General features: G+C 33.7%; 2 protein-coding genes across 3 annotated transcripts; one reads left to right on the plus strand and one right to left on the minus strand.

The window, feature by feature from the left end:
* Window positions 1-3039: 3039 nt before the first annotated feature.
* On the minus strand, window positions 3040-12411 carry LOC137642742 (uncharacterized). The gene is made up of 7 exons (XM_068375581.1): window positions 12351-12411; window positions 9437-9584; window positions 8649-8836; window positions 6684-6846; window positions 5903-6016; window positions 3748-3858; window positions 3040-3592 (listed from the first exon to the last, which is right to left on the minus strand). Exons 2-7 carry the CDS (start codon window positions 9581-9583, stop codon window positions 3413-3415), a joined length of 903 nt encoding a protein of 300 aa, XP_068231682.1. The 5' UTR covers window position 9584; window positions 12351-12411; the 3' UTR covers window positions 3040-3412.
* A 5668-nt stretch (window positions 12412-18079) lies between these two features.
* On the plus strand, window positions 18080-22639 carry LOC137642744 (uncharacterized). 2 transcript variants are annotated; one of them, XM_068375585.1, is made up of 6 exons: window positions 18080-18204; window positions 19232-19469; window positions 19899-20067; window positions 20892-21116; window positions 21652-21842; window positions 22195-22639. In XM_068375585.1, exons 2-5 carry the CDS (start codon window positions 19249-19251, stop codon window positions 21799-21801), a joined length of 765 nt encoding a protein of 254 aa, XP_068231686.1. In that variant the 5' UTR covers window positions 18080-18204; window positions 19232-19248; the 3' UTR covers window positions 21802-21842; window positions 22195-22639. The 2 variants fall into 2 exon arrangements, with proteins under 2 accessions (XP_068231686.1, XP_068231685.1); XM_068375584.1 differs by having other exon boundaries at window positions 21652-22639.
* The last annotated feature ends 2361 nt before the right edge of the window (window positions 22640-25000 follow it).

Below are 25000 nucleotides of genomic sequence, written 5' to 3' on the forward strand. Positions count from 1 at the left end.
AGAGAGAGAGAGAGAGAGAGAAATTGAATAGACGTAAATGGAAAATAAAACGTGACAAACCTATATCTAAATAAATGTCGATAAATGTCTTATCAAATATGTAAATATATGAAATACTGACAAAAAGAAATAATTGTATAAAGCATGGAAATGCATTTGAAAAATCATCTTTGGAACAAAAAATCAAATGAAGAAATATCCATTATTCTTCAAAGGAACCTGCTGAAGTATATCTTGTCCAGACTTCATATTATATTGAATTTATGTGCTCACATTGTTATAAATCGATTGCTTTTTTTTTTATTATTATTATTTTTTTTTTTTTTTTTGCTTTTTTTGATCAACTTAAGCATGAAGTATTCCTTTTTCTACAGTTATTTCTTAATTCAGATATCGCACAATCATTTCCAGTATTATTGTTATAATAGATATATTAAAGTTTACGTGTGAATATGCATCCTTAATTTTCGTTTTTCTTGTAGTATCTTTCTTTCAGATATCTTTGTAGATAAGAAATCGATATTTAAATTGGAATATAGATGTCAGTGTGATAGAAAATGACAGAGGAAAGTAGGGAAATACTGGACCAAGAATGTTGGAATTTAAAAAATAATCGTCTGAATTATTATGTTGATAAGTTTATACTGTACACGAATTAGTACTTTGAATTTGTGGTATTTGTACTTGAACAAAAAGCTGTGGTTCTGTCTTGGCTTGGTTAGATTCGTTCCAGTTTAATACATAAATTTCATGAATTTCAAATTTCTCATTAAGCGATTCATGAAAATACAATTTTTCATATAGCAATTCATCAATTTCAAATTTTTCATAAAGTAATTCATCAATTTCAAATTTTTCATAAAGCGATTCATCAATTTAAAGTGATTCATCAATTTCAAATTTTTCAAAGTGATTCATCAATTTCAAATTTTTCATAAAGCGATTCATCAATTTAAAGTGATTCATCAATTTCATATTTTTCATAGAGTGATTCATCAATTTAAATTTTTCCATAAAGCAATTCATCAATTTAAAGTGATTCATCAATTTCAAATTCTTCGCAAAACGATTCATCAACTCCATGTCAAACATTCAGTTTGGCCAAGTTACACCATTTGAAAGTTTCACGCATAATACCTCTCTCTCTCTCTCTCTCTCTCTCTCTCTCTCTCTCTCTCCTCTCTCTCTCCTCTCTCTCTCTCTCTCTCTCTCTCTCTCTCTCTCTCGTGGTTTCAACATTTCCTTTTACGTCATTCTAGTGATCAGTATTATTCAAAATTCTTGCCCTAACCCTTCGAGTTTTATTCTTTTCAGGAAAATTTCAACCGTAGTTTTTAAAGGTATTTTAGGGCACCGCTTACGTAATTGTTATTATCATTATTAGTAATGCCAGTGTTTTTATTAGTATGGTTGTTTTTATTGATGTTATTATTCATTTTGGTTTTGACACGTACAGAAGGAACTTGATGAACGTGAAGGATTATTATTATTATTATTATTATTATTATTATTATTATTATTATGCGTCTTAATCCCCTTTGTATGTGATAGCACCTAAAGGGGGGCAGCCTTTCATCTTTCTCATCAAATTGTTATTATTATTATTATTATTATTATTATTATTATTATTATTATTATTATTATTATTATGCGTCTTAATCCCCTTTGTATGTGATGGCACCTAAAGGGTACAGCCTTTCATGTTTTTCATCAAACTATTATTATTATTATTATTATTATTATTATTATTATTATTATTATTATTATTATTATTATTATTATTATTATTCTGTCAGATCACAATGACTTTTTTTCATCAAGGAGCCAAAACGGGACTTTTATGGAGATGACGATATTAGTATTAAATTCTTTTTTTTTTTTTTTTTTTTTTTTTTTTTAACTTTTTTTTGGTTACCATTGTCATCTCGATATTGACAATCTTAAACAGACTCATAAACATAATCCATGGAAATCTACGTTGTCCGTCCTCCTTGTTTCAAAGAATCCATAGATTTTCGTAAGTGCTATTTGAGTTCAATAATTAAGAATATATAGGATTTTCGCAGCCTTCCAATATCATTAAATGTAAGTTCAAAGCTCTGGTTGTTCCTCATGTCAGAACAACCTGTGCTTTATGCAAGCTTCTCTTGAATATTAATTGAGAAATAGCTCAGTGAGCTCCATATATAACATTCCATGAAAATTAAAAGCTTTCAATGCACACTAACTCGAAATATTATTTGGTTAAGACAGTCGTAATGTAGAACATGTCTTGAACTGGTATAGTTAATAACAGTGGGCATAACTTTAGCTACTTGGAAAGACTTAAATTGTTTATATAGTTATAACACCATATGATTCCCATTACTGCTGCTCAAGGATAGGTCAAAACATTGCATACTTAAAGGTAGATATATTTATTGCTTTTACATCCAAAACTCCAGAGACGTTTTTCATGATGTCAATTTTTTTATACATGTGGCTACTTTATGGTGGTATTTTCATCTGCTGAAGCTGATTCTGTAGAAAAAATATACTTGACGATTTCTTAAATATTAATCACACATTTTTTTTTCTTTTATGATTTTCAAGTTAAACTGACTTTTCTTGATAAAGTCATTCTCATTTCCATACAATGTTTGCAGATAAGAATCATAATGAGGTATGTATAATACGTAGTGATGAGGGACATTGAGGGACCTTTCAACTTCAGAGAGAGAGAGAGAGAGAGAGAGAGGAGAGAGAGAGAGAGAGAGAGAGAGAGAGAGAGAGAGAGAGAGAGAGAGAGAGAGAGAGAAGGGGGGGGGTTGGTCATTGTCAAACTGTAATGTTAATTCTAAAAGAAATGGGAATTACTGCCTCATGAGGCAATAATAAAGGGGATCATTGTTAAATTGTACTGTTAACTCTAAAAGGTAAGGGAATTACTGCTTCGTGAGGCAATAATGAAGGGGGTCATTGTTAAACTGTACTGTTAACTCTAAATGAAAAAGGGAATTACTGCCTCATGAGGCAATAATGAAGGGGATCATTGTCAAACTGTACTGTTAACTCTAAAAGGTAAGGGAATTACTGCTTCGTGAGGCAATAATGAAGGGGGTCATTGTTAAACTGTACTGTTAACTCTAAATGAAAAAGGGAATTACTGCCTCATGAGGCAATAATGAAGGGGATCATTGTCAAACTGTACTGTTAACTCTAAAAGGTAAGGGAATTACTGCTTCATGAGGCAATAATAAAGGGGATCATTGTGAAACTGTACTGTTAACTCTAAAAGAAAAGTGAATTGCTACCGCTTGAGGCAGTAATGAATATGATGAATCCTTACGAAAAGCCGAATATAAAAGAAAGTTTTAAATGAAAACCATAATTAACTACATTTTTTCTCAAACATTATTTGGCATCGTCAACGTCATCGCCACCAAGGAGACGCCCCCGCCCCGTAACTGCCATCTGCCTTGATCTTCTGCAGACCTTGGTTGAATCGCACCTTGATGTTGGTCTCAAATACCTTGGTAGTAATTTGCTTCAGGGCTTCTCCGAAGGCGACCTGGAAGACAGGTTTGTAGCTGTTCGCTCCGATATTCGTAGCCTGGATGAAAAAAAGAGATTATTTATTAGGGGGTGAGAAGGAAATTTACTAATGCGTGGTTTCAAGCTCCTGGAAGACCATCATTATTATTGTAGTTTGTATAAAAAGATAACGCTTTTATGCATGTGAATTAGAAACAGAAAAAATGTACTTACCCGAACCACGAGCGGATCCACACTCGTAGCTTTAAATTTCTTGATATTGAGAGGCAGTCCGTTGTCGTCCATGTTCACTTTGGCGTCGATCCAAGCGTGTCTTAGTTTGACCTTCGAGAAGTTACACACAAAAAAGATAGAGTACTGTACAGCCTAAGGGCAACTTTTGAGATTTTACGTCTATTTGTATTGATTTAAATCAATATTATCGTTAGGCAGTTAATATTGCAAAACACACACTCTCTCACACACAGTCATAGCCTCTAATTGTATTGTAAAGATAACATTCATTATGTTCTCTTTAGGCATGCAATTATCACAGGTCGTCTAATTTAGATATATTTTATTTGCTTTTACACTTATCTCTATCACTAAGAATTATTATAAAGATATATTTTCTCATAATCATGCATTAAATTTTATCAGTGTTATGAACAGAATATTACTCCTCATATTATTCCTTCAATATTTTCCAAATGCCATTATAGTAATCTTAGATTTCACCTATTTAAAATATAGCATTCCCTTCCCCTCGTCTTGACTAGTTAGAAGGTTGTCTTGGGCAGTCGTAGCTTAGTCGTAATACCATCGGGATACAACGTTTTACTATAGGTGGCAACTCTCGTAGCTTAATTGTAATACCGTCGCAATACAGTACAACGTTTTTACTATCTTTGGCAACTCTTGTAGCTTAATCGTAATACCGTCGCAATACAGTACAACGTTTTTACTATCTTTGGCAACTCTTGTAGCTTAATCATAATACCGTCGCGATACAGTACAACGTTTTTACTATCTTTGGCAACTCTTGTAGCTTAATCGTAATACCGTCACAATACAGTATGTAGCTTAATCGTAATACCGTCACGATACAGTACAACGTTTTTACTATCTTTGGCAACTCTTGTAGCTTAATTGTAATACCGTTGCGATACAGTACAACGTTTTTACTATCTTTGGCAACTCTTGTAGCTTAATCGTAATACCGTCGCGATACAGTACAACGTTTTTACTATCTTTGGCAACTCTTGTAGCTTAATCGTAAAACTGTCGCGATACAGTACAACGTTTTTACTATCTTCTGCAACTCTTGTAGCTTAATCGTAATACCGTCACGATACAGTATGTAGCTTAATCGTAATACCGTCGTGATACAGTACAACGTTTTTACTATATTTGGCAACTCTTGTAGCTTAATCGTAATACCGTCGCGATACAGTACAACGTTTTTACTATCTTTGGCAACTCTTGTAGCTTAATCGTAATACCGTCGCGATACAGTACAACGTTTTTACTATCTTTGGCAACTCTTGTAGCTTAATCGTAATACCGTCGCGATACAGTACAACGTTTTTACTATGTTTGGCAACTCTTGTAGCTTAATCGTAATACCGTCGCGATACAGTACAACGTTTTTACTATGTTTGGCAACTCTTGTAGCTTAATCGTAATACCGTCGCGATACAGTACAACGTTTTTACTATATTTGGCAACTCTCGTAGCTTAATAGTAATACCGTCGCGATACAGTACAACGTTTTTACAATCTTTGGTAACTCTTGTAGCTTAATCGTAGTACCATTGGGTTACAACTTTTTACTATCTTCGGCAACCTATTACATATATTATCACTTGTTATTGTTTACATTATGTACGTGTAGAATTGTATAATTGTCGTCTCTGCATCTTGTCCTAACTCTATCATTGCTCTGATGTCATATTTACAGTCGATAGCAGACGGATGATAACTTACTATCGTTTATGTCTTTGAAGTGATATCAAATCAACTTGATAATCAAACACGTGACTACTTAATTACGAATATCTCTCTCTCTCTCTCTCTCTCTCTCTCTCTCTCTCTCTCTCTCTCTCTCTCTCTCTCCCTCTCTCTCTCTGAATGGACTTCCAGCGGATGTAGTAGACAGTAACACAGTAAACGAGTTCAAGATATTAAGTTAGACAAGATCATAAGAAGTCTCTAAATGCTTAAATTAAATCGCTCTTTCAAAGAGCAAATGGACTCTCACCGGATGGACTAAAAAGTCTTTGAGACTACCATAATCCTTGTAAATCTCTCTCTCTCTCTCTCTCTCTCTCTCTCTCTCTCTCTCTCTCTCTCTCTCTCTCTCTCTCTCTCTCTCTTATGAATAATTTACCTGTACTTTTCCTTGAGCTTTACTAGCAGAAGCTGAGCCAACGGCAGGCACTGAAACCTCGAAGTCCGCATTTACATAGACATCGTTGAATCCTAATCGTGTCGATAACTCATTCTGCAAGAAGATTAAGAAGAGAACTCTTATGAAATGAAATATTTCAAACCTCATTGAAGATAACGTTATTGGACAAGTTTTAAAAACTCGATTTCTTCCGAGCCCCGTTCGCGGCTCGACTTCCGAAGGGTAAAAAAGGCTTCTTTTCATCTCCTCTCCAGATTTTCATTGGAATTCAGCAGAAATTGGGAAGTTATGATTTCATTGTGGCATTTAAACTTCAGTAGTTGAAGACTTTTTACATGATTCGGTTATAACATACAGTCCATTATCATTCGCCTTGTGAACTTCAATGCCAGTGCGAATTTAGGAAATTCAGAAATTTTATCACAACAAAGGAGATATCCAATAATATTAAGCTATTCCCTTGCATGATCCTTTGATTATAGGATTAGGCGAGTTAAAAAAAGCTTAGCTGTACCCATGTTTACTTGAAAAATCAATTGAAGTTAAATTAGCAGTCTGGAAGAAAGTAGATAACTTCAGATGTAATTTCTTACTCTACCTTTCTCTTTCTCTTAAAAAATAATAATAATTATGAGGATGACAATGATGGTAATCATAATTAAACAGATATTGATATATTGATATCATCTTCCATATTAACTATATCATTTATTATAGAATACCTCTAAGGAGAAATAATTAGGGCAAATAAGTCACTCACATTATTGACGTCCAAACTAGCCCTCTCAGTCTTCAGGGATCCAAGACCAGTGATGTAACCGTGTGTCACTGTCAACCTCATCTTTTCATCTGAATTCCCTGCCTTGTAAGGGACGTCGGTAAACTGCGGACGGAATCTCTTGCTCACGTCCCATTTATATTCGCTTGAAGACAAAAAAAGGTAACGTTAGTTTCTTGATAGGTGCATATTTCATCTCAATAGAACCCAGTGGTACTCATACTCAGGGTTTAAACTTAAACATGCAGCTATTACCTCAGATGCTGCTGCCTTTTACCCTAGATTACCTTAAAACTTTTCCAACTTCCTTAAATTTGAAGTTAGTAAAACCAAAATTACTTTACAAATATCATTACCTTAAAAATTACCTTGAAACCATGCGAATTACCTGAAACTAAGGTTTTTACCTTAAAAGTTTAAACCCTGCTCATGCTATACTTGTAATGCATGTGCATTTCATACATGCCCATACATTGTAATGCGATTGTTCTCTCTCTCTCTCTCTCTCTCTCTCTCTCTCTCTCTCTCTCTCTCTCTCTGATATTAGAAAAACCTGTTTAAGCCTGCCATAGCATGTCTCATATTGTTAAATTTATTATGTCATTGTTATCCTCAACGCTTTGTATATAAGCTTGTTATGTTCAATCCGTCTTTCTGTTAAGTCCTAGTCGCTGCCTGCCACATACTATAACTGAGAAGATCGAGACATGCATTTGATTTAGCGGTGGTGCCACATTTTCCATACGTCTGGTCATTCTTTAATTAATGTCACTTAAAATTAATATGTAGGAAGATATGGCCGCGCTACTCCAACAAAAAAAAAAACGATAAAATGAATTGCCATGTCTAACAGATATATGAACCTTATCTATAGGATAAAGAAATGTGATAGCTATAATATCCAAGTTTTAATACTTTGTAACTGGACTATAGATGCCTTGCGCTTGTTTAAGCTTCTGTACTTTCAATTTTAGAAATAAGGTTGTCTTTGGCTAGTCAATTAAGTTTGTGGTCTCTACAACTCACACCAGTTATTTGGGGGTCTTTTTTTTTCTAACGTCTAAACAATTTTCTTTGTATTATAGGTTGCTAGCACCTTTGCCCCAGTTGGTGACTGGATCTTATATGCTAATATCACTGGAATTTTATTGGTGATTAATTATTAATATACAGAACAGACTTCCCTCATTTCATTAAGAAAAAAGAAGGGACTTATTTACCATTTGATATACACAACAACAAAAACAAATGCAGCTATTTCTAATCTGCTGCAGGGCAAAGCTCTTAGACTTGTCTTTATTCATGTCGTGGGTTTAGCCATTTTTCATAAGCATGCTAGCCACTCATGATTGGTAATGATGGGAGACTTCCATATGATCGCTCACAGTAAACCAGCCTCGTATGGGTGACCCTTACTCAGGACCCACTAAGTGGGTCCTGCCCTTACTGGTACAGCTTTGCTAATCACGGCGATACGCGAACCCTTTCACCACGTTAAGGTATCCCCACTCAGAAAGGGACCATCTAATAAATACACACACACACACACACACACACACACATATATATATATATATATATATATATATATATATATATATATATATATATATATATATATATATATATATATATATAAAACCATGGTTTTTATATCACTGACCTCAAGTATTAGATCAATCCAACAGTCTCTTTTGACAGCTTCTTTATATATTGTAATATTTTCATCGAAATTGTATGTGTATAATATACGTGTGTGTGCGTGTGTAAAATCACAAAAAAATACTGAATAGAAATAGTGCAGTGATGAATGTAAAGAAGCACAAAGAGTACAACATACCAAGTAAAAGAAGAAGAAAAAAGAGCAACTAACAACACTCGTCAATTATCCCATTGGAATATTAATAGTGAGACACTTTTGTAGAATCCTCAGTTTAGGATACATACCGTATGCCTGTAAGGGCAGCTTCATTTAAATAATTGGCAATCTGATTTGCCGTTAAGGTGGTGGACACGACACGATCCTCTCTGGCCTCCTCTTTGAGTTTTTCTAGTTCGTTTTGGTCTTCGTCCTTGAGGGTCTCGGCTAAGTCGAGCAGTCTTGAGCCCCTCTCAATGAAAGGTTGGTTATCTGCCTAGGATTTTCAATAAACAGGTATAGAGAAATGAGAATGAGTAAGCCTCCCGTGAAGGTATCGTAGTTTTGATATCATCATTTTGAATTTGATAGAATCTAGCCTAACCTAACCTAACCTAACCTATAGACTCGAACACACGAATAGCTCTCATGATTAGGATAAGAATCTTAATTTCATCTGCTTTTAATAAAGTTCTCTAAATATTAAAAAAAGTAATTCATATATTAGATATGAAGGTTCAGAGTACTGAGGTTCAATATTACATAGTATTCCAGATGTTTTATTTCAGCTGTGACCAAGTTGTGGAAAAGTCTTCTTGATAGGGTAGTTGAATCGGTAGAACTTCAAAATTTCAAACTTGCAACAAATATTTTTATGTTGAACAGGCTGACATAAGTCTCTTTTTTATAGTTTATATAGTAAAGATCTGTTTTAATATTGTTACTGTTCTTGAAATATTCTATTCTAATTGTTCATTACCTCTCATATAGTTTATTTATTTCCTTACTTCTTTCCTCACTGGGCTTTTTTTCCCTGTTGGAGCCCTTGGGCTTATAGCATCTTGCTAGTAATAACAATAATAATTTGATTACTTACCTTATTGCCTTCATTAATAGGGGTCGGAGGGAATAATCCAAGCAAGTTTATTACATCCTCGATTTGTGCCCCGTTCCCAGTTTCCAGTGAGGCCAACGGGTAGACCAGAGCGGATATTAGCAGGAGAATCTTTTTGATAGCAGACATCCTTCGGAAGGGAGGAATGAGAATAGAAATTTTGACTCTTGGAATATAAAGTTTTACTAGGAAATACTTCACAGTTAATTCGGTTCAACTTGAAAAAAAAAGTAAACACACTTAAGCAAGTTTAGTTTATAAAAATAAACAGTTAATTCAGTTTAAGTAAACATTGTTAAGCCAGTTTGATTTAAAAGATAATCACTTGAAAATCATAAAAAACTAAAATATGTAATTAATATATGAGAAATTTATAAGATATTTTTCTAGCAGAAAATCAACCTCAGTATATAGAACCCATCACTTAAAAAAAAAAAAAAAAAATGCCAATACCGGTACAACCTATTGGCGGTATATAGCCGAGACATGTCGGAAAAATTAAATAGGAAAAGGCCTAGTTTGTAAGACTGAAGGAAGAGAAAGGCCAATAAAACGAGGAAGGAAAAGGTTTGGCTAATAAATCTGAAGGAACAGATAGACTGATAGAACAACGTAAAGATTAAGAAGACGGAAGAAGGTAGAGACTTTTCAAGCTAGATGGTAAAGTCATGCAAACTTGTGACTATTAAGAGACTTATTAATTTTATCTTTCAAAGAACAGTATTATAGTCTACAAGACTTACATCTATGTATACTATACTGTCGGTTGTATAATCAACCATAAATCAGTCCTCTGCCTTAGTTTCAAACTTTTATGAGGTTGAAAGAGAAAAATCAATACAGTTGTATAGAGGAACGACTCGATGAAAAGACTCCAAATTTATACAACATACGAAGATGTATGTCCGGAGGATTATTGCTTCATCGTTATAATCATCATCTCCTTCTACGTGTATTGACGTAAAGGGCCTCGGTTAGATTTCGCCAGTCGTCTCAATGATCTTAAGAGATAAGGTTATTGCTTAGGGAAGAAGTAATCAAAGAGTACTGTGCCTTCCATGAAAATCTGGAAAGGGCATTCGCCTTAGCACAAAACGTCAGGTTCTGTTATCTCTCCTTATCAAAAATATATTCCTGATAACCACATACATGTTTAAAGCTGTTTTCGTAAGGCTTCCAAATAAAAGGAAAATGTGAAAAGAGTTGTTTCCTCAGAGGAGTAATTAGAGGAAAGAGGCCAGTGATTAAATTAAAAAATAAGTATATGGGAAGTTCGTATGATTAAAGCCAAATAGGGTGGCTGTAAGGTCTGATAAGTAAACCATAAACGAAGAGAGAGAGAGAGAGAGAGAGAGAGAGAGAGAGAGAGAGAGAGAGAGAAAATTACTAAATAGAAATATAAGATATATAAACTTAGATAATATCTGGCAAAACATGTCAAAACACTGTTACTAGAATGCCTGATTTAACTAAATGAGATCATGCAAAACAGGATATACAGTATTTTGATCAAATTTGTCGAAGAAAGGCTTTATGTTACTGGCTGCTGATACAGCAAAATACGGTATCTTTTTCTGGCCAGGGCATATTTCAAACCAAGGAGAATGAGAGGTAATCATCGGAGAATATAATGATAATAAGATTTTGATACGTAGATATATTTCAGAAATAAGCTATGAAAGTGATTCATCGAATATATAATATAAAAGCATGGAGCATCTGACAGAAAGCATGGAGGATCTGACGGAAGGCATATAGAATCTGGCAAAGCATGGGTAATCTGACAGAAAGCATGGAGAATATGACAAAGCATAGAGAAGACATGAAACATGGATAATCTGACAGAAGCAAAGCATGGATAATCTGACATAATATGACAAAGCATGGAGAAGACATGAAACATGGATAATCTGACAGAAAGCATTGGGAATCTGACAAAGAATGAAGAATACAGAAAGCATGGAGAATTTGACATAAAGCATGGAGAACCTGACAGAAAGCATGGAGAATCTGACAGAAAGTGTGGAGAAGACATGAAACATGGATAATCTGACAGAAAGCATTGGGAATCTGACAAAGAATGTAAAATACAGAAAGCATTGAGAATTTGACATCAAACATAGAAAACCTGACAGAAGGCCTGGAGAATCTGACAGAAGGCATGGAGAAGACATGAAACATGGATATTCTGACAGAAAGCATTGGGAATCTGACAAAGAATGTAGAATACAGAAAGCATTGAGAATTTGACATAAAGCATAGAAAACCTGACAGAAGGCATGGAGAATCTGACAGAAGGCATGGAGAAGACATGAAACATGGATAATCTGACAGAAAGCATTGGGAATGTGACAAAACATGGAGGAGACATAAAGCATGGGGTACCTGGCTGAAAGCTTGGAAGATCTGACAAAGCATGGAGACGACATAAAACATGGAGAATCTGGTAGTCACCTTAGCAGGCAGGAAATTAGCCTAGAAACGTATAGATTTGGACAAGACTCAAAAAAAATCTTCACCAAGGAAGAAAGACAAGTTATAAATCCCTTATTTTGAGCCAAAATTAAATGTTTACAACGTTTTCATGTGATGCAAAAGCTAATCTAAGCTACTAATGTCACTGTTATTCAAGAAAGAGAATAGTTCTCGGGGAATTCTGAAGAAAGGAAGTACGGCAAAGAAGAAGAGGAAGAAAATTGGGAGAAGATCCCAGTATCATCAGAAGAGGCGACTGTAGTGCCATTAAAAGGTCAGTTTTTCTTTAATAGACTTACTACCGGGAGGAAAATGAAGAACAAAAGAGGATGGTTTTATCGGAGTAGAAGATAAGTACCACGCCATTAAAAGGCCACTAGTCTGATTAGCCGTACTGCTCAAATTGAGCCATTAACCTTACCTGTGTGCCGGTGGTGAGCTAGATGCTATAAAGATACATTCTGCTCCTTAATTTATAGGCAGTTTCGGTGCCTTGTATTCACGCCACTTTTTTTTTTTTTTTTTTTTTTTTTTTTTTTTTTTTTTTCTCAAAAGATGTGCACTTGTCGCAAATCCCAGGTGTTCGTGAAAACGATCAGCGAAGCTAATACCTGATTTTTTTTTTTTAAAGCCAAAATCATGTCAACTGTATGATTTAGCAAGTGTGTAGTCTGCATTTTGTTACAGATTGATACGAATTTTTCTCTGATACGATAATGATTACTCTTCAAATAATATTTCTATGGAACGATTTCCTCTTTCAGATAGTTTGATTAACTAGAAAGAATTCATTAGTAAGAAATCTCTTGAAAGTTATTGTGATCTTATTTAGATTAAAGACGTTACAAGTTGCAGTAAACAAATAAGTGTTTTATTCATTTGTTTAGTTGGAATCCTCCAGCTTAGAAAATGATACTTAGTAGAATTTTCAAAAAACATTTAAAGTTATTTAACCAATAAAAAAAAAATACTTTAATTATAAGTATATCCGGCAAAACTCATATATTACATTCTCTAATGTTTACAAGAAAGTCTTGAAAAGAAAGGGAAAAGCACAGATGTCATTTCCATTGATCTGGAATATAGAGAAATTCGAAATCATATGTTTCTCAGTATTGTATAACTATAGATCTTTAAGGAAAATATTACTGCATTTCTTTAAACGCCGAGTTGCAAACAACTTTTCCTTGGATGATTTTTTTTAAGGACACATACAAACACAAAAGCCCTTCAGTTGTCACTTATAGCTTCTCTTCCTTTTGTAGTTACTGATTTTCAAAGATAAGCAATAGTTATAAACTTGATCTGCTGATCCTTCAAGTAGAAATAAGTTAGAAAGTAACTTAAATATAAAGAATCACCATCATCATCTCCTCCTATGCTTATTGACGCTAAGAGCCTCGGTTAGATTTCGCCAGTCGTCTCTGTCTTGAGCTTTTAATTCAATACTTCTCCATTCCTCTTCTCCTACTTCACGCTTCATAGTCCTCAGCCATGTAGGCCTGGGTCATCCAACTTTTCTAGTGCCATGTGGAGTCCACCTACTTCCAGTTTGGTGAACTAATCTCTTTTGGGTAGTGTAATGAGTATGTCCAAACCATCTCCATCTACCCCTCATCATGATCTCATCCACATATGGTATTCTAGTAATCTCTCTTATAGCTTCATTTTTAATCCTGTCCTGCCATTTAAATCCCAATATCCTTCTGAGGGCTTTGTTCTCAAATCTACTAAATCTATTGTAGATTGTTTCATTGTCGTACCATATAAAAAATACAAAGTATTATTTAAAGTTTAATGATACATATCTCGATTTGGTTCTAGTTTAATGATACATTCCGAGATTTTTTTTTTCAAGTTTAACGTTACATACCTAGATCTCTGGTTTCAAGTTTAATTATACATACCTACAGTTAGGTTATGTTTCAAGTTTAATGATATATACTTCGATTTTGTTTCAAGTTTAATGATACATACCTAGATTTTGTTTCAAGTTTAATTTTACATACCTAGATTTTGTTTAAAATTTAATTATACATACTTAGATATTGTTTCAAATCTTTTCAAGTTTAATTATATATACCTAGAATTTGTTTCAAGTTTAATGATACATACTTAGGTTTTGTTTCAAATTTAATTTTACATACTTGAAGATTTTGTTTCAAGTTTAATTATACATATCTAGAATTTTTTTCTTGTTTAATTATTCTTATCTAGAATTTTTTTTCTTGTTTGATTGTACAGACCTAGATTTTGATGCAAATTTAATTATACATACTTAGATATTGTTTCAAGTTTAATTATACATGCCTAGATTTTGTTTCAAGTTTGATGATACATACCTAGATTTTGTTTCAAGTTTAATTATACATACCTACTGTTAGGTTATGTTTCAAGTTTAATGATATATACTTAATTTTTGTTTCTAGTTTAATGATACATATCTAGATTTTGTTTCAAGTTCGATGATACATACCTAGATTTTGTTTCAAGTTTAATCATACAGACATAGGTTTGATTATACAGACATAGGTTTAATTATACAGACATAGGTTTCGATACAAGAACTAGCTTAATAACTATAGAAAATATAAAATAAAATGCTGTAAAAAACTAAATTAAAAAAGCTGAGCTGAAAAAAGTTAGCCTTTTAGAGGAACATTTCTCCCCTAGTGCCTTCCTTCCTGGTTTCTGGGATCCCTGGGGAATGCAGGTGGGAAGAAGGTCCTAATTAGCGTCCTTCCTCACTGTGAGGTCATAAGCTGTTTGTCTCAGACGTCTGACTTTCCCTCAGTTCATAATGAATTTACCTGTTTTAAGAATTGCCAAGTTTCTACTGGTAATTAATATTATATATATATATATGTGTGTGTGTATATATATATATATATATATATATATATATATATATATATGTGTGTGTGTGTGTGTGTGTGTGTGTGTGTGTATAAAAGGTAGTGTCTGTGTGTGTATAAAAGGCAGTGTCTGTGTGTGTGTATAAAAGGCAGTGTCTGTGTGTGTGCATGTGTTCCTATTGAAAAATTGTACAAGGAACTTACAGAATATTTAATAATCGAATCCTATGTAATTTTAATCAATAAAGCTAACGCCGCTATTTCCATTTTGATCAATATCCACCTTGGGGGTTCTATGGGCCCCATAATTACAGACTCCCTAAAACTGTATTTATTAAATATGGGAGCTGGGCAGAATCCTCACCCTCTTAATGATTCACATAGAAGGAACATTATTGCCAGCAGAATGGCAGCTGCGCGTGAAGAAGAAGACGAAATCCAAAGAAGAATAATCTACAAAGAATTGCAGCACTAAGAAATCACGAAAAGAAATATAAGAATAATTCGACTTCAGACTAACAAACAGAGAATGATTGCTCAGTAAAGCCAACAGAGAAGAGAGTAATCGCCATATTGATAGTCAGGCGTGCAGAAGTTAGAGCACAACCGTTTAATGCAGAATAGCGTATTGGTACCTTCACCTATGACCCAAGACATCGGTATGAAACAGAAGCGATAGTACAGATAAGCTTAATGACACAAAAATGTAATCACTGTGGTGCTCTGAGATGGAAGATAGAACCTCCTGGATTGTGTTGTGGTGGAGGGAAAGTTAGTCTGCCTTTGTTACAAATATCATTTCCACCTTAACTTGGGAAATGTGTGTACAGTTGCAGTTTTCACAAATGGAATATTGGGCGATAAGAGTATCTAATATATATATATATATATATATATATGTATATATATATGTATATATATATATATATATATTTATTTATATATATATATATTTATTTATATATATATATATATAAAAGAGAGAGAGAGAGAGAGAGAGAGAGAGAGAGAGAGAGAGAGAGAGAGAGAGAGAGAGAGAGAGAGAGAGAGAGAGAGAGGAGGAGGAGGAGGGGGCTCTAAAGAATCTAGGTGTTCTTCTGTATGATATTGCCAGTAATTCTAATCATTGTATCAAGAAGGTCAAGTTAAGCATACAAAGCAATACTGCATTATAGATACCTTGGTAGTTCTATATCACTACTATTCTTTGGTGAATATTGGTGAATAACCCTTGTGATCTGCTCCTTGTAAGAATAGAATGCAGTTTTATGCGAATATCCGTATTTAAGTCAATAGCTTATATCGATATTGGGAACCTATCAATTAAAGAAAGTTTGTCAAATTCTTCATCACTTTCAACTAATCCAATCATTTGATTTGGAAAAACTGTAATTTAATACATAAAATAAACAATTTTCTTTTAAGTATAAGTTCTCCGGTATAATCTAAAGTGAATAATTTCAACACAGTGGTCCGGTTAAGCTACTTATAATAGTTATAGTGGCCGATTTGGTAACGTCCCTGACTGGTAATCACCAGACTGGAGTTCGAGTCCAGCTCAAGCTCGTTAGTTTCTTTGGTCGCTGCAACCTCACCATCCTTATGAGCTAAAGATGGGGTGTTTTGGGGAAGCCTATAGGTCTACTGTATATGTTGAGTCATGAGGAGCCATTGCCTGTCTTCCTTGGTCCTAGCTTGGGTGGAGAGGGGCCTTGTGCGCTGATCATGGTTGTATATGGTCAGTCTCTAGGGCATTTTCCTGCTCGATAGGGCAATGTCACTGTCCCTTGCCCCTGCCATTCATGAGGTGCCATTAAATCTTTAAACCTTTAATAAATAATTTGTACCTATTCAAGTGAATTTGCCAGAAAGTAATGCGTTTCTTCATAGGTTCTCCTCCTTTTATTAAGACTTCTGTAAGCATATTGTCACATTGTTTGCTTTTAATTCACAGTAGTTTACTATCAAAAATAGATGCTTATGAATCTTTGGTTCTTCAGTAAATAAGACATAGCACGTAGTTATAACCCTTTCAAGCCTCCACTCTGTTTCGTTGGACAGAATTCGCGAAGGGGGTGGGGTGGTCACATCAGATCTTTTTTTTTTTTTTGTTTACTACGGCAATGGTTCTCGTAGCTTAAGTCCAACTTTATCTAAACAAGTAGTGAACGAAGAACTTATAGGATGTGATCAAAGCTTCAAAAGTTTGTTATTGTGTATATTTATTTATTTATTTGCCATTTTTATATGAGGTCTATTGTACGTATATTTTGGCTGTTTTTTTTCTCTTTTTTTTTTTTCATAATTGCTCATGGATAATGTATTCAGAGAAGGGCTAATTAGCACGCTATATACAGTAGTTTTTTCATATACTATGTGTTATTTTTAGATAATGATAGTAATAATGATAAAAATTCCTGTCACTTCAGAATCATGTCTTATATGCCATTATTGCAGTTGAACATCAAAGTACATAAACTGATATTTAACCTACTATTAGCTTTCTGAGTGGGGATACTAGTCAGAGCTACCTATACTAGGTTGGTTTGCTGGGAACGATCAGACGAAAATTTCCCATCATTCCCAAACATAAATTGACATGTCCGAGTTCTTTGTCCTGCAGTGGACTATTATCAAGTTAGATGCTCAATACAAATTCATAATCTTTGATATAATTTATATTGTTATTTTTCATAAGTATCTCTAACGTAATTAAACGAAATTACAAAAAAAAAATCGCTTATTCATGAAGAAATATAAGAAAAAAAAACTGTCGGTTATGATTATATGCCTTATATGTTAAATATATAATAATATAATACATTACAAAAAACCGAACCAGGCGTAAGGACTATATAATAGTCTGTAAAGTCACTAAGATTTAAATGATAAGATTTTTTTCCTTACTTCTACTGTCATTGATTAAAGAAAATCCAGGAAAACTGTCATAAATGGAGTATTTTTTTTCTTTATTTTTATTTCATATGATAAAGTAAAACAAGAATTAAAATCGAAAAACTGGAATTGAAGCTAGGCAGAAAAAATATAAATAGTGACGAGAGAGAGAGAGAGAGAGAGAGAGAGAGAGAGAGAGAGAGAGAGAGAGAGAGAGAGAGAGAGAGCGAGCTTACATTGATGAGCGATATAAGACTGCCATATTTTCTAAAACTATTCAAGAGATAAACTGTGTCATCAGTTTCCGGCCCATCGATTTCTTTGAGCGTCCCGGAGATAGAGCAGAAAGAATCTGAATATATAATCATTTATTTTTTGATGAAAACGACATTTCTTCCAACTCATTTCTCCAGTATACAGTTGGAAGTTTATTTGGGGCGGGGTGGGGGGGAGTCTGTAGGAGTATATAAAGGATCAGCTGGGAGTCCATAGGTGTCAGTTCCTATTCACGTCTTGGAACTGTAGGTAAGTGAGGATTGTTGGATGTGTGTAAAAGTATCGGTGATAATAGTCTTTATACGTCTTTACTGATTACACGAGGGCATTTTGTATCCACGACTTTTAACAGTAATTTTATCCTTCACAATTAGTATCCACAAATTTTTAATTTAATTTTGATTTGATAGGCTTACTACTACTACTATTATTATTATTATTATTATTATTATTATTATTATTATTATTATTATTATTATCATGTATTGCAATTCTCCTTTTAATTGAACTCAATGCCCATTTCATTAAAACTTTATTGTGAATGAGGAAGTTATATGAATTTCCTCATTCTAAGGTAGGTAAAAGCTTTGCAAGTAGCATTATTATTATTATTGTTATTATTATTATTATTATTATTATTATTATTATTATTATTATTATTATTATTACTATTGTTGTTGTTGTTGTTGTTGTCAAAGATAATGGCTTCCTCAGTTGCAATGATCTTGTACTCTGCCTTCTCAATGGCTTGTAAACTTTACATTAAAACCTTTATTCGCCAATTACTCCTGATTTGTAAACTTTACATTAAAACCTTTATTCGCCAATTACTCCTGAATTTGACTACCCACCATGAAGGATGACTTTTGCCTAATTACTATCAGTATGTAGTAATTCTGAAAAGAAGATAATAAGAGCCATTGAGAAGGCAGAGTACAAGATCATTGCAACTGAGGCAGCCATTATCTTAAATAAAACTTGCCTGAAAGAGGGTCTACTATCCACATGTTACTACTACTACTACTACTACTATTATTATTATTATTATTATTATTATCAGTAGTAGTAGTAGTAGTAGTAGTAGTAGTAGTAGTAGAAGTAATAATAATAATAATAATAATAATAGTATTTCCAAATCATCAGAAACCATTGCTTCAACACATTTCAAATTCTGACATTTATATTTTCTGATCTTAAATGGTTTCAGATCTTACTAATTTTCCTTATAATGTTAAACCTCGTGATTCTTGTTAAAAGGAGTCCATTCCTTTACCAGGAAGCTGTCCCTCTAAAATGGCACCGAAGCGACTGGTAATCCTCTCTACACTGCTGTTGGCTGGCTTGGCCCTGGCCGATGTGCAGCTGGAGAGTGAACTTCTCCCTGAGGTCGACCTGGAAGCCGCAGACGAATTAGCTGCCGAAGAAGATGCCCGTGACCTGAGACTGGTCGAGTCTCCTGTGACAGCCAGTCGCATGGCTGATGTGATTGTCAACAACATCGTGAACACTTTGAAGTAAGTTTATTTTGTTGTAATGAATGTAAGAACCAAGTTTTTGTGAGTTTTTTAACGCCTTCAGCAATAAGACAGACATAAAAGAAAAGAAAAACTAATTGCTGTAAATGTTTTACATTATATTATGATATTATATTATAAATTATACATTATATATTCAGACAACTATCATTAATTTCATATTATTCATACTTGACTTTCCCTGCACCACATTGATTTTAGATGTATTATACATCCCTCCAGAAATTTTATTTACCTTTCTACCTCAGAGTATAATCGAGTATCTGTAACGACACCTTTTGCAATGAATTATTTACATTCATATCCAGCTATTGCAGAGATTTTGTTATTAACCAGTGATCAAGAGTTTTATTTTATTTATTTATTTATTTTTTCCTTGAAATAACTGAAGCTCTTTTGTATCGACAGAAGGGTGGGCAAGGCTCAATCATTTATGCTGCCACGCAGCCTTAGTGGAAGTGTCCCATTTGATACAGACAGTGGGCCTAAAGCCATCTGGTTTGAGTTATCCAATGTGGAGTACACCAACCTGGGAAGCATCAGTCGGTCTAAAGCAGCTACATTTGACGCTGAGAAGGTAAAGTCTATGCACATACAGATGCACTTTATATATATATATATATATATATATATATATATATATATATATATATATATGTATATTCATACATACATATATACGTATCCATTTCTTAGTTGGAATACTTCAACGTGCAGAAAGGGTATGCGTATCGCAATGATCAGAAATGCTGTACTAGTCAGGGGCACCAATGCTAGGCTAGTTGTAGTGAGCAATCAGATGAAAATCTCCCACCATCACCAATCCGCATTGGCCAGTGAGGTGATGAAAACTGGCCTAACCCCACACATGAAGTGACATTTCTGAGGCCTTTATCCTGCAATATAACAGAAACGACTGCATTTGTTGTTGTAGATATATATATATATATATATATATATATATATATATATATATGTGTGTGTGTGTGTGTGTGTGTGTGTGTGTGTGTGTGTGTGTGTGTATCCTGCCACGCTGATCAGCAACCTCTCGGAAATCATCAATCTCCCACAAATTGCCAAAAGTAGCGTGTTGTAGTCAGAATAGGGTGAAGTGATGGGAATGGTTGAATTTGTGAGTGCATATGTATTTAAATATTTAGCCATTATTTTTGACGGGTCGCTTACACTAGTTTTTTGCTCACAAGATTTAATGAAATGTTTGATTCCTTTATTGCACATGAAACTTTAGTCCGTGAGAAACTTTTTGTTTTACCAGCATTGAAGGAAATATCTCTTATTCAATCTTTCGTAACCCCTCACTCGTCAGAGCTTCCAACCAGCTATATTAAAAGTACCATCTATATGGAATCTTCATCCAGTCATCTTTTCATCAACTCACAGCACCGTATGATGGGTACATTCATGTTCGAAGGCCTCGGAGTCACAGCCGATTACAAGATGAACATTCCAGCGGTAGGTATAGCACCAGCCTCCACAGCCTCTGGAAAAGTGCGATCTGTTGCCGATACGCACTTCGTTGACTACAAGTTCATGACTGATGCGAATGGCCTTCCACTGGACATCCTACAGTGGAGGAGTCGGAAAGGAAAATTCACCTATGTTGGGGTAAAATCTTTTTATTGGTTATGTTTCGTTCGTTGTGATGTTTTCGTGTCTATGTTGTATTGACTGACGTAAGAACTGTTTCAATTTGTGGGTTTGATCATCTGCAAGTTCAGCGACAGCTTTTACTATTTCTTTTGCGTGGATTTTTACATTTTCCTCATGAACATATCTATATATTTATTAATATATATGTATATATATATATATATATATATATATATATATATATATATATATTTTAAACACGTATAGATAGATGTATAGATGTGTATATGCGCAAACATATATATATATATATATATATATATATATATATATATATATATATATATATATATATACTGTATATATAAAATATATATATATATGTATATATAAATATGTGTGTGTGTGTCCGTGTTTATTCATATGAAACACTTTCCGAAAAGCATCAAACAATGGCACAATTTGTTGGTCATTCAAAAAAGTTCAAATCACTATCAAAATCCACATGCCTCGTGTTAGAAATGATTTCCTATTTTCCGCATATTTTCAGGAAACTGGCATGAACAACAACAAATACAAACCCATTTTCGAGGCTGTTTTGAAAGACGGGTCTGTGAGTGCTTTGGATAGCTTTGTCTCAAGGCAACTCTTCAACATCTTCAAAAGGGACATCATGGGGAAGATGGTATTGGAAAAGTAATATAAAGTAGAATATCCCCGTCAATGCCATAACAATATCGCCTTCTTCTTCTTCTTCTTCTTCTAAATAGATTGATGTACACAGATACTTTATGGCCATTCCATGTGTTTAAAAGCACTTCTCAGTTGTTTTTAAATTGATAAACTTCTGGGCGAAATTTCCTTTTTTAATGCGCAGAGAAAAGATCAAAATTGTAAAGGAAAAGGCATTGATAACTAGCCTTTTTTTATTCTAAATAGATTTATGTACACAGATACTTAGTGGCCATTCCATGTGTTTAAGAACACTTCCCACTTGTTTTTAAATTGATACACTTCCAGGCGAAATTTCCTTTTTTGAATGCGCAGAGAAAAGATCAAAATTGAAAATGAAAAGGCATTGATATCTAGCCTTCTTCTTCTTCTAAATAGATTGATGTACGCAGATACTTTGTGGCCATTCCATGTGTTTAAGAATACTTCTCAGTTGTTTTTAAATTGATACACTCACCGGAGACATTTCCTTTTTTGAATGCGCAGAGAAAAGATCAAAATTGAAAAGGAAAGGGCATTGATAACTAGCCTTTTTTATTCTAAATAGATTGATGTACACAAATACTTTATGGCCATTCCATGTGTTCAAGAACACTTCCCGCTTGTTTTTAAATTGATACACTTCCGGACAAAATTTCCTTTTTTGAATGCGCAGAGAAAAGATCAAAATTGAAAATTAAAAGGCATTGATAAATAATCCTAACTATTTTACCAATTGTTTCACTAATACTGTTCATTCACGAAAAATATTGGCAAATTAATTCTGTAAGGATATGGAAATAAAAGAGAGCATGATTTTGGATCAACCTATGACTTTTCAATCGGTATTTTGGCTTCCAGATTATAAATATGTGAATAATTATTTTATATAACTTCTTGGAATCTTGAACGTATTTAGCAAATACACTATACCCGTGTACAAAAGGGGTCTTGGCTCCATAAAAATAAAGGAATTAATTAATAGATAGACAAATTAATTAAGAGGTGTAAGCTCATTCAAACAAGGTAAATTAATTCAATCGACATCGGTTCAGTATTGAATGGAAAGTAAGATGTCAAAAAGATCCTCTTGAACTAATGTTTCATAAACAAAGGAATCAAACATAAATGAATTAATTAATAGATATACAAATTAATTAAGAGGTGTAAGGTCATTCAAACAAGGTAAATTAATTTAATCGATTTCGGTTCAATATTGAATTGAAAGTAAAGATGACTAAAGATTCTCATGAACTAACCTTTCACAAAAAAAGGAATCAAACATCTTGTGAGTCAAGAAAATTCCGTTTGCTTACATGACAGTTAACATCCTGCAGTAATTTGGAAACACTTTTCAAGAATCACTATTCGCTCATTACTGTTGCTGAATGTAATTTTAAATGAAATTCAACATCTGTCTTGCTCTTAATATGATGCACATCTTCCTAAGTATTACTTTCAATCCTCCCACCAAAAAACTCCCGAAAATTAATATATTGATGACTGGACAAGCAAAAGTTGGAGCACCTTCCTATGTGAAGAATCAGGAAGGAGTAAATCAGTTGTATTTATTATTGTTTGAAAATCAGATAAGAGACTGAGATTATTATTATTATTATTATTATTATTATTGTTATTATTATTATTACTATTATTATTATTATTATTATTATTATTATTATTATTATTATTATGATTATTATCAGCTAAGTTACAAGCTAAGTGGAATTCAACAAATTTGCAAAATGATGGCGTACCATTTCAAAAACCCTTTCAATATTCACACAAATTGAAGAACATCATGAAACAAAAGAGGAAACTAAAAGTATTTACATTCCTAAAACCTAGATCTCTGGCTCAGTGGCATATTTTTATGATATAATTTTTTTTATGTTTTTACTGTTATTCTAGTCTAGGCAAAGCTTTGTATCTAGCTTACATCTGTTATCAGAATTATATCCAGAGAAAGTGTGTGTTTGAATTAAGAAGATTTAGGGAATCTTCTTCTTCTTCTTCTTTGTCTGCATCTTTTCCCACTTGTATGTGGGGTCGATGTTTCTGGCCAGCGTTCTCCATCTACCTCTCTCCCACACTTCATCACCGGTTAATCCCATTGATCGATTTTTAGTCTATACATTGTACTTTGTATAGGCTCCAAATTATGGTATTGAATTAAGAATGAAAACTACAAATATAAAATTATGCAATTTTAAGCCTTTAAAACAAAATTCAACATGTGTTTCTCATTTTTCTTATATGAAGAGATACTGCTATAATGGAGTCAGGCCCTTAGAACATGGCTATATTTATAATGAATTTTGGCTAATTTTTCTAGCCCTTGGGTCACTATTATATCTAAATTGATATTGAACCATTTTTTTTCATAGTAATTACCCTAAACTACTATGCAAATATTCACTTAAAATAGCATGCCGCATGTGGGTATATGGATAGTTTGCTCATCTCACTGATAGTAGGTAGTAGGTTGGCCAGGGCACCAGCTACTCGTTGAGATACTACCGCTAGAGAGTTATGGGGTCCTTTGACAGGCCAGACAGTACTACATTGGATTCTTCTCTCTGGTAGCACATACACCGAATAGTCTGGCCTATTCTTTGCATTTTCTCCTCTGTCCTCATACACCTGACAACATGAGAGTACCAAACAATTCTTCTTCGCTCAAGGGGTTAACGACTGCAATGTAATTGTTCAGTGGCTACTTTCCTCTTGGTTAGGGGAGAAGACACTCTCTAGCTATGGTAAGCAGCTGTTCTAGGAGAAGGACACTCCAAAATCAAACCATTGTTCTCTAGTCTTGGGTTAAAGTCCTATTGCTTGAGGGTGTACTCGTGCACACTATTCTATCTTATTTCTCTTCGTCTGGTTTTGTTAAGTTTTTATAGTTTATATAGAAAATATTTATTTTAATGGTGTTACTGTTCTTAAAATATGTAATTTTTCCTTGTTTCCTTTCTTCACTGGGCTATTTTCTGTATTGGACCCCTGGGCTTATAGTATCCTGATTCTCCAACTAGGGTTGTAGCTTAGATAATAATAATAATAATAATTATAATTATAGTAATAATAATAATAATAATAATAATAATAATATTATGCAGAGAATGAAAAGTGGGGTTTTCTTACAAGATGTAATTGACTTATCCCGTCATTTCTGACGGAACTGGCAA

This window comes from Palaemon carinicauda, chromosome 6 (assembly GCF_036898095.1).
Source record: "Palaemon carinicauda isolate YSFRI2023 chromosome 6, ASM3689809v2, whole genome shotgun sequence".
Classification (NCBI taxonomy): Eukaryota; Metazoa; Arthropoda; class Malacostraca; order Decapoda; family Palaemonidae; genus Palaemon; species Palaemon carinicauda.

What these genes read in the sequence shown, in the direction of transcription:
- LOC137642744 (XM_068375584.1), top strand. Translation starts at nt 19,249, where the DNA reads ATGGCACCGAAGCGACTGGTAATCCTCTCTACACTGCTGTTGGCTGGC. An exon ending in AACATCGTGAACACTTTGAA is followed by an intron (nt 19,470 to 19,898) that starts GTAAGTTTATTT and finishes TTGTATCGACAG; the next exon opens with AAGGGTGGGCAAGGCTCAAT. An exon ending in GAAAATTCACCTATGTTGGG is followed by an intron (nt 21,117 to 21,651) that starts GTAAAATCTTTT and finishes GCATATTTTCAG; the next exon opens with GAAACTGGCATGAACAACAA.
- LOC137642742 (XM_068375581.1), bottom strand. Translation starts at nt 9,583, where the DNA reads ATGTCTGCTATCAAAAAGATTCTCCTGCTAATATCCGCTCTGGTCTAC. An exon ending in CTATTAATGAAGGCAATAAG is followed by an intron (nt 8,837 to 9,436) that starts GTAAGTAATCAA and finishes TGAAAATCCTAG; the next exon opens with GCAGATAACCAACCTTTCAT. An exon ending in GCTGCCCTTACAGGCATACG is followed by an intron (nt 6,847 to 8,648) that starts GTATGTATCCTA and finishes TTTGTCTTCAAG; the next exon opens with CGAATATAAATGGGACGTGA.